Source organism: Merops nubicus, unplaced genomic scaffold (genome assembly GCF_000691845.1).
Source record: "Merops nubicus isolate BGI_N331 unplaced genomic scaffold, ASM69184v1 scaffold8441, whole genome shotgun sequence".
NCBI classification, from domain to species: Eukaryota; Metazoa; Chordata; class Aves; order Coraciiformes; family Meropidae; genus Merops; species Merops nubicus.
The window spans coordinates 1,984-18,343 of NW_008588962.1; the positions used below are offsets into that span (position 1 = coordinate 1,984).

Sequence of the window (16,360 nt, forward strand, 5' to 3'; positions counted from 1 at the left end):
GCGGTGGTGGGGCCCCCCCCCCGGGGGGGGCTTCCAAGCCGTGGAGATGTGGGGGTGAGGGACATGGGTTAGTGGTAGGCTTGGTAGAGTTCAGTTAATGGTTGGACATGATGATCTTAAAGGTGTTTCCCAACCTGAACAACGTGGTGATTTTGTAGAATTCAGGTTTTTGTCCTCTGTGTGCCCTGAAGCTCAGATTGCCTTTCCCCCCAGGAGAACAGAGTGTGACATCCGCATCCACCTGCCTCACGTCTCGAAAGAACACTGTAAAATTGAAGTGAACGAGAACAAGGAGGTGAGAGAAACACATTTGAATGCCATCAGCCTTGCCTGGCTGCATCTCATCAGGCTGCTGAACTGTTTCCTTGACTTTCAGGCAGTGCTGACTAACCTGAGCATGGTGAATCCCACCCGGCTGAACGGTGCTCTCTTCCAGCACGCCGTGCCCCTGAGGCACGGGGACGTCTTCACCATCATTGACCGCTCCTTCAGGTAGGTGCCAGGGACACACTCCTCCTGGCTGCACCCTGCAGGGGCTTCTGCAGCTGCAGGGGGTCCTGGACCTGGGCTGGGAGAAGATGCAGATGGCTGTAGATGAATGGGGAGAGGTTAAAATATCCTTTTGCCATCTTCAGCAAGAAAAGTTGCTCTAGTTTGTTTCTTCACCACGTTTCACAGGCCTCCTTCAGAAGGCAGGTCTGCTTAAAGATAGACTTTTAAAAATCATTTTTATATTATGCTGAGCTAGGCCAATGAAGGTAGAACTGTCTAGAGATTATTTTGATTTTGTTGCACAGGTAGTCGTTCTTAGGGGAAAATTCAGGAGTATTTTGATGTAGTTAAAGCTTATAAAAGGGATGTGTGTGTATCATTAGGGAGAGAGAACTATTTCTAGGTTGTTCATCTTAATCATGGGGATCTAGTCATCAGCTATTTGACAAAAAATGATTGTCTCTTTAACTGCTTCTTGCAGGTTTGAATATCCTCCCCAGTCAGCTCTGAGGAAGAGGCGTTCGAGGTCTCCGAAAGATGAAACACTGCAGGTAATTTTGTGGCTGTAGGATTGTTTATTACAAGTACACTGGGAATTGTAGTCCTATGTTACTCTTATTTCCTTCTGTTTTCTTAATAGGAATAATTTTTTGGCCATAGGCCACAGAAAAAATAATTTTTCTGGTTGAAAATAAAACCAAACTCCTTTGGAGAAATAATTTTTGAACAATTAATTTATTGACTTTTAGACTTGCCAGTTTCCAATAATAGATATTTAATAATCTATGATGTTGTTAATACAGGTAAGCTATTAAAAACTAATCATTAGCTTTTCCAAAGTGAGGATGGGATGCAGGAAACAGAGCATAGGCCTTGGATGTCTTTACACTTTAAATGGGAAGTGTGCCCTGGAGAAGGAACATTGTTTTTTTCCAAAATACCCTGCTGTTTTGTGTGCTGCTACACTAATGCACTGTTGGAATTTATAGACAGCAAACTGAGCCTATCTTTTAATAATTCAGTTTCCTTAGTTTCTGTGGGTTTTTTTGTTTGTTTTGTTCTCAGCAAAGTTTTCTCCCTTAAAGAGGATCGTGTTTGTTTGGGAGTACTGTGGGTACTGAAAGTTTTTTTTTTTATGGTATAATTTTCTTATTTAAATACAAATTTTCTAGTAGGTCTGGTAAGAAGGCAAGATTCAAATGTACTTATGTATGCCCTTATGCAACAGCTGCCTTTAGAGCTAATAATTTTAATGGTAAAACAAGGCTTAAACATTTTACTATATAGGACCTGGAATGTGTATTGGTCAACGTTCTCAACTTCTGAAATATTCTAGGATTTCATTTCATACTTTTAAGCCTGTTTAATAAACTGTGCCTATGCTTCTATAAATCTGGTGTTTTTCAATGTACAGTTGAAAGCTAAGGTGTAAAATATTTGTTGCTTTGCTGTAATTTTGTATAAATTTACAGGTTCTTCATGTTCACAGGTGGCAGAAGTGGAATTATTACCCAAAGAACCTTCAGGATCTAAAAGTCTTGATGCTTCAGGTTGGTTCTTGTTTCATGCGGGCTTTTTCTTCTCCCCCCTCTACTGCACTTATTCTTAGCATTAGAGGAAAAAAGGAGGTTAAAAAGAGAAAAAAAATTTGTGTCAAGACTTTTCCATCTGAATAGAATACCCTGTGCTCTGTCAGGGTCCTCTTCAGTGCATCAGCTTTGCACACAAAACAACTGTCAGCTGAAACTGGAACAACTGCCTCTTACATTTTTACCTCTGATACCACCAAATGAGTGCAGTGTGGCAAATTCACCTTTGTGATGAACGTTGAACTTGCAGTTCTCTGCTGACCTAGAGCACAGGCAGATCCCTTCTGAGCAAATCCTGCTGTATTTCAGCTGGTCTTTCCTAGTAAGAAACTGAAGCAGATGTAATTTTGGAGATAGAGAAGAAAGGGTTCGTTTTGCTGATTGAAAGAATGGTTTACAGTAGTTGCTAAGTGTAGACCCAGTAAAAATCTAGTGGTTCTAGATTTTTTTGACTGGTTAAAAGACACAACTTCCCCTTGCCATACCTCTTGTCTTTGGTTATGCTGATTTTCATGGGAAGACACAAGGTTTGTTCATGGTGACACTTTGGCTGGAGATTACAGATTGCAGTAGAATGGCAGCACACACAGTCACTTAGATCATGGAATGCTTTGGGTGGGAAGGGACATTTCAAGGTTGTCTAATCCAGCCCCCTGCAGGGAGCAGGGACAGCCCCAGCTAGAGCAGGGTGCTCAGAGCTCCATCCAACCTCACCTGGGATGGTTCCAGGGATGGGGCAGCGACCACCTCTCTGGGCAGCCTGGGCCAGGGGCTCAGCACCCTCAGTGTAACAGATTCCAGCAGCACGGCACCTGTGTGGAGGCAAAGCTGTGCTCAGCCCATCCTGTGGATCCCTGCTCATAGCTGTGTCTGGTGGCAGCCCTGGGGGGGGTGTGTGAGCCATGGATTCCAAAGAAAAACAAAAGTGTGAAATACCCAGTGCCTGATCTGAATATGGGCTAAATTCCAGAGAACAACTTAAACATTTAGATACAAATATTTCTGAGAGAAGTTTTTACTGTTACCAGAGCTCTGTTTGCAGGACTGTGTCCAGGACCCTGGACAGGAACAGAAGGAATTTTTATCTGTATTTATGGAACTCATTTTTGTAGTTCTGCATTTCTGCAGTAACTCTGCATTTGTATTACCTGTTTTTTTCTTTTTTTACTTTGTAGATAATGGTGAGTGTGAAGAAAAAAATACCAATGAGAAGAAACAAAGTGAAGAGGAAAATGTTTCCAAAGCTTTACCTGTCCAACCACAAACACCCAAATCTTTACACAGAGTACATCTATCTATTAAAAAGCAAAATGAAAAATCTCCTTTTAGTGAACTCTATGAACAACTGAGACTTGAGTTTAAAGTGAAAAAAACCTTGCAAGAAGGAAATGCATCTCAACAAGCTACAAAGGAAGATGGTGAGAGTGTTCTGCCAGACCCAAGTGCTGGGATTTCATCCAGTTGTGCTCGTGATCTGGGAAGCTCAAATAAAGAACAAGAAATAGACAGGAATGAAAATAGTGAAGAATGTAAGAAGAAATTAAAGGAAGATGTGGTCAGTGTGGACTTGAACCCCATCTCGGCCCTAGGAAGTGCTACCAAGAAGAGTTTTACCACAAGTCCTCAAACTTTGCTTTCAAAGGAGATGTCAAGAGAGGATGATAAAAGAAGCAACTTGCAGGCTGGTGTGGAGCAAGGTGCAGCAGACAGATCTCAGGGTGCTGCAGTGACAGCCAGAGCCAGCAAGGAGGCTGGTGCAGATGCAGTGCTCCCCCTGGAGCAGTGCTCCATCGAACGCTTGGATGTGGCTGGTACAGTGAAAATGCAGAGCCCTGCAACAGCAGTGGCTAAACCACCACAAACAAGTAGCCAGACCAAGGTCTCTGAAGCAGGTGGCCTCTCTACACCAGCATCCAGAAGGAGGAGTCCTCGCTCTCATTCCATGCTGCCCACTGAAGGAGCTGCTGGGATGACTCCTCTAGGCACTCTTACTCCAACTCGCCGCCCGGGTGTGTCCCTGAAGCGTAAGTCTCTGTCAGGAGTGTTAGCTGGGACTGGCAGGGAAGGTTCAGGGAGTGGAGACAGTGACCTCCAGCAACTGCCTCTGGCAGAAGATAAAGCCTCAAAACAAAGACAAAGCAGCAAACAGCACACACCAGGGAAACCTGTGCAAGAAGCAGTGCTGGAAGAAATCTGTCATCAGGCAAACTTTAACTCAAACATGGGCTGTTTGCAAACTCTTGCCTCTTCTGATTCCAAGAGTCCCAGAAGAAGTAACAAGCAAAGTAAAGAATTATTAAACAAAAGTGTCTGTTCAGAGGTGCTGGCTTCAGAGGAGTTACCATCAGAAGTGGCATCTCCTGCTGGTCAGAAATCTGGCTCTGGGAAAAAAAGGGGTAGGCCAAGGACCTCTGGACTGCTGACTGAAAAAGCTTCAGAGGCAGATGCTGTTCAAGACCATCATGAGAAGACTGCAGAGGGAAAAGAGAGTGGGACTGAGGGAGAGCTGCCCACGCAGGACTGTCAGCAGAAACAGGACCTGGGAGATGCCAGTGTGCTGAGACCTTGCAGGCTGTCCCCCCAAAGAAGGTCTTCTGGACATGCTGCTGCACTGAAAGACAGTGAGGCTCCTGCCTCAGAAATAAATCCATCTGAGCTGTTGGCTGGAGAAGGATCAGGTAAATGTTTAATCCTCTGTCTCATTCTTTGGGTTTGTAGCTGAGAAACTTGTAGGGTTTTTGAGGAGAATTTTTCCACTTGCATAAAACCTGGAAGTCACAGCTGACATTAGATCTAAACCAGTTATCACATAACTATAGATGATGACAAAATGTATAAAAGTTTACTCAGTTGAATCCATTTCCCTTTGTTCCCTTCTGATAAGTTCCCAACTGTAAAAACCCAGAGGCAGCAACATTTTCTGTGCTGCTTCAAGGGTTGACTTGGATTCTTGGATACACAGAAACATTCTCAATTGTTATGGTTTTTGATGAGAATTTTTCCACTTGCATAAAACCTAGAACTCACAGCTGACATTAGATCTGAAACAGTTATCATATAACTATAGATGATAAAAATGCACAATAAAATATATAAAAGTTTACTCAGTTGAATCCATTTCCCTTTGTTCCCTTCTGATAAGTTCCCAACTGTAAAAACCCAGAGGCAGCAACATTTTCTGTGCTGCTTCAAGGGTTGACTTGGATTCTTGGATACACAGAAACATTCTCAATTGTTATTTTTAGGCAAGGCCAAAATGATTTCCCCGAAGAAGAGGAGTGGTGATTTCTTACCTCAGCTTCTTGGAAAAAGAAAGAAGGTGTCTTTTGGTGGTCAGCTAAGCCCAGAACTCTTTGATAAGAGTTTGCCTCCCAACTCACCCCTTAAAAGAGGGGCAACCCCTGCCAGGCTGAGCCTGACCTTTGGACACTCGCCCCGTGCCGTGCTGAAGAAGGCTCAGGGACTGAAGCCCTCCACAGCCCAGGTAAATATTAAGACTAATCAAGTTATTAACACAATTAATGCCAGGAGAATTTAGAATCTCCAAGCTTTCTAAAAAATGAGTAGCGTGCCTTGTTAGATGTGGGTTGGGAAGTGGAAATATTAAATTGTTAATGTAAAATAGTGTTTGAATCAGCATTTTTTTTTAACCTTTGTAGGAAGGGCTCAACTTAGTCTGAATATCTACCTGTCTTTATGCAGGAGGTGTTTTTATTCATAGGGGAGTGTATTTGCAGTGTCTGTAAGCTCCAGTTTACCACAAATAACAGAAAACAACATTAATTTGTTGCCAGACTCTACAAGCTGCTGCTGTATGGTTTGGTGAGAAGTTTGGAGATGTTTGCTGTTGATTTAAACTAGTTTAAAAAGTGTACTTGATGTGAACAAAACTTTGGACTAAAGTAGAACACCAAATCCAGTGAATTTATTCAGTTGAATTTGCATGAGTCTTTTGAGACTGCTTTGACTTTTAAAACATGTTACAAGCTTCTTTTCAGAGTGTAACATTTAAGGCTTCTTCAAATGATCTGATGATATTTTACTCTATTACATTTACCTGTCAGAGATGCAGCATTTGTAGTTCAGCTACGTGCAGCAACATTTTATCTTTATGTGTATATTTTTTTTTTCCCCACCTGTTAGGAACTTCCTGAACATTTGCAGACAGAAAAAATGTCACCGAAACATTTGCAAGCCCAGAAGTCCCCAGTGGCCTCATCCCCCACCTCTGGGAAGACAACACCCAACAAATTCACTTCAGGCTCTCCAGCACCCTACAGAAGAGGCCGTTTCTCTGTTTCCTACCTCATGACATCACTGCCTATTGCAGAAGAGAAGGATGTTGGTGCAGGAGACACAAAGGAGACAAGTGGTGGCCAAGTGAAGACACCTAAATCTCCTGTTAACCAAGAGGAGACCTTTGTGACAGCCACACCTGACCCACCAAGGAGAAGCTCACAACTTGCTTTGAAGGTCACACCCATGAGGAGGAGAAGTGGAGCTGTGGCAGTTCTCAGTGCAAAAAGAAGCAGTGGTGCCTCCAGTGCTAATTTACTAGGTTTGTTTCAGCAGTTATTTTTTAAAATTCATTTTAAAGTAGGCATGTTATTTTGTTATGTAGAGGTCTGTCTTCTGATGGTTGTTGGAAACAGCTGGAGTTAGTGCTCCATTCTCTCATAGCCATAAAGCAAATTACTAAAGCACATCTAGAACTGCATTTAGAATACAAATATTAAATCCAAAAGTTGAAAAATGATCAAATTAAGGTTCTCTTTGCAACGTTTGTTGCATTAACCATCCTTGAAGTCCTTTAGGTTCAAGTAATATTGAACTAAATTGTATCAGTCACATCCATTTTGATTTTCAAATGTGCACTTTATAGATAGATGACTATTTTCCTTCAGTTTGTTATCTTTGCACCTTTTTTTATGCACAGTTCACAGCCTTTGGCCATGGACTGGGCTGCAGTTAACTGTTGACAGTGGTATATAGCAGATGTAATTAAAAACAGGATGAAAACTTGGAGTTAATTGACTCTTTCAAAGCCAAATGTAAAGCTTCCCACTAACACCACCATTCACCAAGGAATTTTTATGACTCTACTTCCTCATTTTTTGCAGTGTCATTTTAAAATTTTGAACAACAAAGTACATAGAATGTCCCAGTGATTTCTTACTGTTATTACACAATGAGATAAAATCACAGGCCTTCAAAATCCCTCCTGGTTAATACAGCCAGCAGTGGCATTAAGCTTTTAGCAAAATAAGTGAGGTTTTTTTCAGTGTCTCTGGTTTCTCCATTCATTGTAATAGCAGCAGAGTATTTCAGAAATACTAATGACCATTTTTCACCACCTCTCTGTGGAAGTGGTTTTTAATGTCAGTGCATCAGCTTCTCTAATGTGAGAAGGACATCACAGTTCTTAAATATTTTGGATGCCTGCTTTGTATCCAAAATGAAAGTCTGGATTGAGTCTACCCATTGAAAGCATTTCACAGAACACTTTAGGTGTTGTCAGATGCCCCAACAACTCCTGTCCTATGCCTGCCTGCAGCACATCTGTTGGTATCAGAGAGGGATAATGGTGAACTCCCATTTATACAGCTGAGAAGTAAATTGGTTCTTTCCCTTTTGCTTTCTAGTTGCAAAATCTTGGGCAGAAGTTGTAAAATCAGGTGTTGCAAGACCACAGCCCAAGGCTGCTAAAAAAAATGCCTGTAAAAGAAGGTCCCTGAAGAAGACAACTCAATTGTTAAAGGTAAGGATTTTTCCTCCCATTTTTTTTCCCCTTATCCTTTTTTTTTAACTCACCCTTTTTTTTTTCATCCTACTGGTTGTTTCCTCTTCCTTTTTTTTTCTTCTTTCTCCAGAACCACAAAACATCTTGTAGATATTTTGCTACAGAACCTAAAAGCTTCTGAGCCTTTAGTATGATACTAAATGGGTGTTAATGTCTTTGTCACAGCTTATAAGAAAGGTAGATTTATATAAAAGGAATTTGTTTATTAACTTTTCTTGTGTTGTTTTCTTTGTGGTATTTTTTTTTCCCCTTCTTTTCCCCTCTGCAGACTCCAGAAAGGAAAATAAAAGGTCATTTTAGCACTGGTCATGCAGAGTCACCTGCTACAATAGTTGTGGGTAGAGCTTATTCCACCACAGTCAGAACAGCTGGACAGGCCCCTAAAGTGGTAAAAAATCCTCACTTGAAGCTAAACATGGATGAAAGCTCCACGGGTAAGTTTTTAAAGCCCATTGCCCCCTCTGCCAACTGTGTCATTCTTTGTCAAAACATATGCTCATTTCTTTAAATATAATTTATAGTAATGATGGAAAAGTGCCAAACTCCAGAGAATGAGAGTGGAAGAACATTTTTGGGCATGGTTCAGAAGACTGATTTTACACCCACGTGTACTGCAGAGGAGATTTCTGAATTGCACACTCCTGAAGAAGTTGGTAAGTTTGTTATTGGGGGGGAAAAAAGGGAATATTTAGATGTACTTAGGGGGGGAGATGTGTCTACTGCTTGGGACAGTGACTTGTCTCAGCCTAGGCAGGCTTGGTGTACTGAGATGAAGCATCTGGCAGCCCAGATATGGAACCATTGGTTTTATTTTATATTAAAATTTTGTAATTCCTGTTAGTTTTTGAGTAGGTGCTTAGGGAGACCTTGTGCTGAAGCTTGGCTCTTTCTTAACTAGCTGTCTGTGGATCCATCAAAATCCAGTGACAAAGTTTCATGGCAGGGAGAGATTTCTGTGTAATCTTGCAGAAAAAGTCTATTTAAAACATATTTTTTGAAAATCAGGTTAGAAAGACTCATATCAATAAGGGGCTGTGTGAAGCCCCAAGAAAAATCAAGAATAAATCCTTCAATAGTTAAAATATTAACAGCTGAAAATGAGTCTGGTTGATTTATTTTGGCAGAAGCTTGGTGTAAATTGTTTCAGGCAGAAAATGCAACTTCTCCAAAATCTGTGAGTTGTTCTGGCCAGACTTTTTTTTCCCATAACCCTTCCCTTTTATTCATTTCTTGTTTGCTAGTAGGAGTAAAGGCCAAATGTATGTTCTTTAATATGGAAATTTCTGTTTTATGTCTGGTATTGCTTTAAAACAGAAAGGAAATCTCAATAAAAAAACTTGGAGCACTAGGAATGTTAGGGGCAACAGGAAACATTCATTTTTATATCACAGTAAATAAGAAAAAAGAATCAAATTAGTTTGTAATCACCTTTTTAGATGTGTGCTGTGCCTCATAGAAGCTAGTTACCAAATCAGTGGTTGGTGCCCATGTTTGCATTTTGGTTTGTAGGAGGCTCTGGCTGTTTGAAATCATTTTCCTCAGTTACACAGCAATTAGAATGTTTGGATTTTCTGCCTAACTCTTTTTCTAAATTACATAAATCTACTTGTTTCAGGAGAGATGATGGTTTCACCATTAAATAGTTCAGCTGCTTCAGAACAGAAACAAGATAGTCCAGGCATTTGTCTCTTTCTGAGAGAGGAGGAGTCTCCAATGTCTACTTTTGCTGCAATATCCTCCAAAACTCCTGAAAAAAGAAAAGCTGTGCTGGAAGAAAATATTAGTGTGGATACTTTGTCAGTAATTCCAGAAAAACAAACGCCTGGGGTGAAATCAGGAAGTAAAAGGACTCCAAAGCAGAAGTTTGAGCCAGTTGACATCATGCCAGACATCAGGCAGCTTTTTAGGACCCCAAAGCAGAAGTCAGAGCCAGTAGAGGCCTTGTCAGGTGTCAAGCAGCTCATGAAGACCCCAAAGCAGAAGTCAGAGCCAGTAGAGGCCTTGTCAGGTGTCAAGCAGCTCATGAAGACCCCAAAGCAGAAGTTGGAACCATCAGAGGCCTTGTCTGGCATCAAGCAGCTCATGAAGACCCCAAAGCAGAAGCTGGAACCATCAGAGGCCTTGTCTGGCATCAAGCAGCTCATGAAGACCCCAAAGCAGAAGCTGGAACCATCAGAGGCCTTGTCTGGCATCAAGCAGCTCATGAAGACCCCAAAGCAGAAGTTGGAACCATAAGAGGCCTTGTCTGGCATCAAGCAGCTCATGAAGACCCCAAAGCAGAAGCTGGAACCATCAGAGGCCTTGTCTGGCATCAAGCAGCTCATGAAGACCCCAAAGCAGAAGCTGGAACCATCAGAGGCCTTGTCTGGCATCAAGCAGCTCATGAAGACCCCAAAGCAGAAGCTGGAACCATCAGAGGCCTTGTCTGGCATCAAGCAGCTCATGAAGACCCCAAAGCAGAAGCTGGAACCATCAGAGGCCTTGTCTGGCATCAAGCAGCTCATGAAGACCCCAAAGCAGAAGCTGGAACCATCAGAGGCCTTGTCTGGCATCAAGCAGCTCATGAAGACCCCAAAGCAGAAGCTGGAACCATCAGAGGCCTTGTCTGGCATCAAGCAGCTCATGAAGACCCCAAAGCAGAAGCTGGAACCATCAGAGGCCTTGTCTGGCATCAAGCAGCTCATGAAGACCCCAAAGCAGAAGCTGGAACCATCAGAGGCCTTGTCTGGCATCAAGCAGCTCATGAAGACCCCAAAGCAGAAGCTGGAACCATCAGAGGCCTTGTCTGGCATCAAGCAGCTCATGAAGACCCCAAAGCAGAAGCTGGAACCATCAGAGGCCTTGTCTGGCATCAAGCAGCTCATGAAGACCCCAAAGCAGAAGCTGGAACCATCAGAGGCCTTGTCTGGCATCAAGCAGCTCATGAAGACCCCAAAGCAGAAGCTGGAACCATCAGAGGCCTTGTCTGGCATCAAGCAGCTCATGAAGACCCCAAAGCAGAAGCTGGAACCATCAGAGGCCTTGTCTGGCATCAAGCAGCTCATGAAGACCCCAAAGCAGAAGTCAGAACCAGTAGAGGACTTGTCGGGCATCAAGCAGCTCATGAAGACCCCAAAACAGAAGTCAGAGCCAGCAGAGGACCTGTCTGGCATTAAGCAGCTCATGCAGACTCCAAAGCAGACGTTGGAACCATCAGAGGCCTTGTCTGGCATCAAGCAGCTCATGAAGACCCCAAAGCAGAAGCTGGAACCATCAGAGGCCTTGTCTGGCATCAAGCAGCTCATGAAGACCCCAAAGCAGAAGTTGGAGCCAGTAGAAGACCTGTCAGGTGTCAAGCAGCTCATGAAGACCCCAAAGCAGAAGTCAGGGCCAGTTGAAGACCTGTCTGGCATTAAGGAACTCTTGAGGACCCCACAGCAAGAGTTGGAGCCTGTTGCAGATGAAGTTGCCTTTACAAGGTCACTGAATGCTCCAGCAGAAAGCAGGGAAGCAGCAGCAGATGTGGGAGGTGTCAATTTAATCAAGAGAACTCCAAGGCTGAAGTATCAACCAGTAGAAGACATGATTGGGGTCAGCCGTATCTTCAAGACCCCAAAGGCAAAAGTTGAACCCATTGAAAACATGTTTGGTTTTAGTAGGTTAGTGAAGACACCAAAGGAGAAGTGTCAGCCAGTGGAGGACTTTGTGGGTCTGCAAAGGCTGATGGCAGAGCCCAGGCAGGAACGTTCTGACTCTGAGGTGGACTACGTTGGAGTGACAGAGATGTTTGACAGAGCAGAGGAAAGGGAGGTAAAACACTTCAGCTTTTGGAAGGGGTGTGTGGAGACTTGGAAGCCTGGGGTTGGAATGACTTCTTAGGCCATCTTGGACATCTTGTGACATATGTGAAGTGCTGTAATGTACATCTGTGACCTCTGGAGGAAAGACACCTAGAAAAGCACAGTGTGTTCATCTGGAAACTTGTTTTTTTGGTAGCTTTGTCCAGCTGGGTGCCCCCTGCTAGAAGACACCAACTTGTTGTGAATTTGTGTCCAAGCACTTTTCTTTCTGGGGTGATTTGTTCCCGTTGTGTTTAAAGCATCCTTTACATTGCTTACAAACTAGAATAGAACTTTATCTCAGCCTTCCTTGCCATGATGGAGGTGTGTGCTTGGGGCTCCTTGTCCTGCACAGTTCCTTCACACCCTGTAGATGAAACTTCATAGAATCATTAAGGTTAGAAAAGACCTTTAAGATCATCAAGCCCCAGCCACCAACCCAACACTACCATGACCACTAAACCATGTCCACACAGTTTTTGAACCCTCCAGGGCTGATGACTCCACTTCCCTGGGCAGCCTGGGCCAATTTCACCACTCTTTAGGTGAAGAAATCCATCCTAATATCCACCCTAAATCTCTAATCCCATTTTCTCTCATCTTATTTTTTAAATATTGATTTTAATGCTCGTTCCCAGATCCATTTTTTTTCCTTGTAGAACTTGTGCACTAGTTTAGGTGGCAAGGATGAAGTTTGATGTATTTGTGTGCTGGTATCAGATACATGGGTGCAGTGATGAACCTAAGTTGATGTCCTTTTTTAGGGAAAAGTATTTGACAAGACTTCTTCCAATATGTTCTGTTGGTTGGTTCCATTGTGTCTGTCCCTTCTGACATGTATTGAGTGATTATTGTTTATTCCCTTAGGTGAGCTCAGCAAATGTTGTGGATTCTATGCAGGAAGATCCTGCACCTCCTTGTGCTAATTCCAATCACAAATTTGGTAAGTACAAATAGTTTAACTAGAGAAATAGTGGATGTAGATGGTAATAGGTGATTTTGGGAAGTTTTAACATAGCTTAAAAATTCCTAAATATCCATTGTGAAGGGTATGTAGCTCATGAGTTTGTGCAGTCAAAACAGTAACAGTGCAGTGGTTTGTTGGTGTCTCCAAACATACCAGTCTGTAAAATCTGATGTTAGGGTCTCCACTTAAAATTATGGAATCATAGAATTGTTGTGGTTGGAAAAGACCCTTGAGACCATCGAGTCCAACCATCACCACTGACCCATGTCCCTCACACCACATCTCCATGGCTTGGGAACCCCTCCAGGGGTGGGGACTCCACCACTGCCCTGGGCAGCCCGGCACAGCCCCGGGCAGGCCTTTAAGGGAAGACATTTTTCCTAAAATCCAACCTAAACCTCCCCCGGTGCAACTTGAGGCTGTTTCCTCTTGTCCTATGGCTTCTTCCTTGGGAGAAGAGACCAACTCCCACCTGGCTCCAACCTCATTTCAGGGAGGAGTTGTTGACAGCCTCCTGTGCTCCACTCTCTTGGCAAAGACTGTGAAGAACATAGCTTCAACCTGCTAATGCTACCTTTGGTCAGAAGCCTGATCTTTAATCTTGGAATTGGTTGAGTTCATTACTTGTTTATTGATTGATTTTTTTAAATTTAACTGTATTAAGTGGGGTTTGTTTGAGCCAGGTGACTCTTCTGGGAGAATCAAAGCTCACAGGTACTTGGATATAATGTATAACTGCTCTTTCTGCTCTTTTTCTATGTAAAAATTCTGAATGGGGAAAAAAACCACCTGTTTTAGAAGATGGAGGAAATACTTCACAAGGTGAAGAATCTCAACAGAAGGAAGCAACTAGTGAAGACCAGTCTACCCAGAGACCAACAAGAGGCAGACCACAAAGGACAGTCCATCCTGCTTCAGCAAAACAGTGTGAAAAGGGTTTGAATCTAAAAGAATTGCAAGGGCTGGGAAAAAAGAGCAGCCAGGAGGAGATGGGAGAGATCAATTCTTCAGCTTCAGTATCTTTAAGTGAAGGAGAAGGAAGAACAAAGCCCTGTGTACAGGAAGAAATTGTTCCAGAGCTCTCTGATCAGGAAAAGATGGAAACTGTTCCATCTGTGCAGCCACATGGAGCTAGGCTAAGACGAGGAAGAGGTAAAAGCACAGCAGCAAAGGAGTCAAAGCATCCAGGTGAGAATCCTCAGTCTTGTGGCAAAGATTCTTCAGTGCTACAAAAAGAACTTGCAAATATGAAGCAGACTCTGCAGGAGTATGGCATCAATGACATCTTAGAAACCAAAGATGAACCAAACATAAAGGCAATGAGGGCACCCAGTAGCAATCAAAATGAGAATCATCAACCAGAAACAGGTGTAAAAAAACCTGGAAACAAACCTAACAAAGGTGGTGAAGACAGTGAAGAAAAGCTTCTGTCACCTGGGAGGAGGACTAGAGGAGTCAAAAAAGTAGAAAATACAGAATCACTTCTTCCACCCAGAAGAGGAAGAAGAGGTAGAAATGACCAAGTCACCCAACCTTCCTCAGAGGGGACAACGAGGAGGCTTCGTAAAGACCCATCAGCAGTGCAAAGGGATGAAGAGACTTCTGAGAGAGACACTGAGGCTGCCACAGCAGGAGAATCTGAACATGGAGCTACACTCAAGGTGACAGAGGAGAGAGGAAGGTCTTTGAGGAGTGGTAGAAAGCACTTGCCTGCAGTAAAAGCAGGTGTTTGTGGGATGGCACTTGAAAGCACACAGAACCTTCAGAAAACTGAGGAAACTTCAACTGAAACACAGTCACACATCAAAAATGAGATGAAAGGATCTCGGGGAGATGACACAGAGAATGCTCAGGAAAATACAACAGAGGCATCTCAAAGATTAAAGGCAGAGTCACCTTCTGGAGAGACAAACAAAATGCCAGTTCCTGCTCTGAACTTGGAAGCAAGCAGAAGTGCAGTGCAGGAAACAAAGAGAACGAGGAACAGGAGAGGCACAAAAGACTCTTTGGAGAAAAAACCAGATGAAATTGCTAAAGACATAAACACCACTGAACTAATTACCCCCCAAATCAAGTCAGAAACCAAACTGGGGGAGTCTTCCCTCACAGATTCTTCGGGCTGTGTTGGTGTGAAGGACACAGACCGAGTGCTGAAGGAGCAGAGCCACCCAGCTGCCACCTCAGGAGCTGCTCCAGACAGTGACAGTCCTGCTGGTGGCCGTCAGAAGCGCACAAGGAGTGAGCTGAAAGCCAAGCAGACTGGAATCCTGCAAGGGAATGAAGCCCTGAAAAATGGGACAGCGTGGAGAAGAGGGACAGGGAAAAAAGTGAAGTTTGAAGAAGCTGATTCCAAAGTGGTCAAAGGGAAAAGGAGTTTCCCTGAGGAGGACAAAGGAATGACTTGTAAGGGTGGTCAACAGGACACTGCAGAAAATCCTTCACAAGTGAGGAGGAGCAGAAGGAAGCAAGTTGATTCCATTCCACAAACAGTTTCTTCTGTAGAAAAACAAAGGTCAGCTGCAGGTCAGAGTCAAGAGGAGGCTTCTGTAAAAGAGCAAGAGGCAGCTCTGGAAGCTGCTGCCTCTTCAACAGGAGACACCCCACCGAGGCGGGGGAGAAGACGAGAGGTTGCTGCAGCATCACAGACATCTAGAGCTCTCTCTGCCAGAAGAAGATGTGGGGTCCTAGAGGGTGATGGTAAAACAATGACTGTGAAGGAAGATGAAAAACCAGCTTTGGGAAATAAAACTTTGCAGGCAAAAGCAAACACATCAACAAGAGACAAAGGGAAGAAAACTGGTCTAGCAGCAGAGGCAAAACGTTCATCTCCTCCCCAGAGAAAATGGGACTTAGCAGGCACTGGTGAGGAAGAGGAGGGTCCTCATGAAGAGCAAAACGTGCCTGTGGAAACAGTGCCCTGTGCAGAGGAGAAGCCATTAGGAAGGGGCCGGAGGAGAGAAACTGCTCTGGCATCTCACACAGCTAACTACATTTCTCTTAGAGGAAAACGTGGTTTGCCAGCAAATGCTGGTAAAGAAGCTTCTAAAGAAGATCAAAATGTTCCATTGGAAACTTCTGATTCAGCTGGAAAAGAAAATCAGCTGAGAAGAAGCAGAAGGAAAGAAATTGTCCCCTTGTTAGAAACAAGTTCTACTCAGGGAAAACAGGGCTTATCAAAAGAAAGGGGTAAGAAAAACAGTTGTAGGGAAGAAAAAAAGCTGATTGTGGAAAATTCTGCTTCCCAAGAAGAAATAAATCATTTAAAAGGGGACTCAGAGCAGAGGGTGACCTCGCTGGCTGTCAGTTCTCCCTCACTTCAAGGTTTGCCAGAAGGTTGTAAGGATGAAACTCAATCTGCCAAAGAAAATCCATCAAGAGCGAGTCGAAAGAAAAGGATTCCTTCCCCATCTGAAAAAAACAGTTCCACTTCTCTCAGGGAAAAGTCTGGGTTGCCCAGAGGTAGAGCCCAAAAGAGGGTTCTCGAGGAAGCTGAAGTTACTTCTCTAGAAGAGAATTCATCTCAGCAAAAAAGGCAATTGAGGAATAAAAGGAGAAAGGTAGAATTCACTTCAGAGGCAGCTGCTTGTACTTCTCTCCCTGAGAAGTTGCCAGAAGAAGGTGACTCTTCAGAGGCTCAGAAGGTGTGTTTGGCATCCACTGGCTCTGAGAAAAAACACCAGACTGGGCGACGGCA

General features: G+C 43.5%; 1 protein-coding gene across 1 annotated transcript in view; it reads left to right on the forward strand.

Annotated features, from left to right (window-relative positions):
- The window catches only part of MKI67 (marker of proliferation Ki-67), a gene marked incomplete at its 3' end in the record, with an annotated part of 16,887 nt that extends 1,191 nt beyond the window's left edge, over positions 1 to 15,696 (forward strand). The window contains exons 2-13 of the mRNA XM_008949421.1: positions 214 to 295; positions 377 to 492; positions 974 to 1,043; positions 1,965 to 2,042; positions 3,257 to 3,262; positions 3,388 to 4,759; positions 5,327 to 5,565; positions 6,225 to 6,639; positions 9,497 to 10,059; positions 10,141 to 11,670; positions 12,567 to 12,642; positions 13,465 to 15,696. Of these exons, the coding sequence (XP_008947669.1) occupies positions 214 to 295; positions 377 to 492; positions 974 to 1,043; positions 1,965 to 2,042; positions 3,257 to 3,262; positions 3,388 to 4,759; positions 5,327 to 5,565; positions 6,225 to 6,639; positions 9,497 to 10,059; positions 10,141 to 11,670; positions 12,567 to 12,642; positions 13,465 to 15,696 (6,779 nt within the window). The remainder of the gene's footprint in view (positions 1 to 213; positions 296 to 376; positions 493 to 973; positions 1,044 to 1,964; positions 2,043 to 3,256; positions 3,263 to 3,387; positions 4,760 to 5,326; positions 5,566 to 6,224; positions 6,640 to 9,496; positions 10,060 to 10,140; positions 11,671 to 12,566; positions 12,643 to 13,464) is intronic.
- Positions 15,697 to 16,360: the final 664 nt, after the last annotated feature.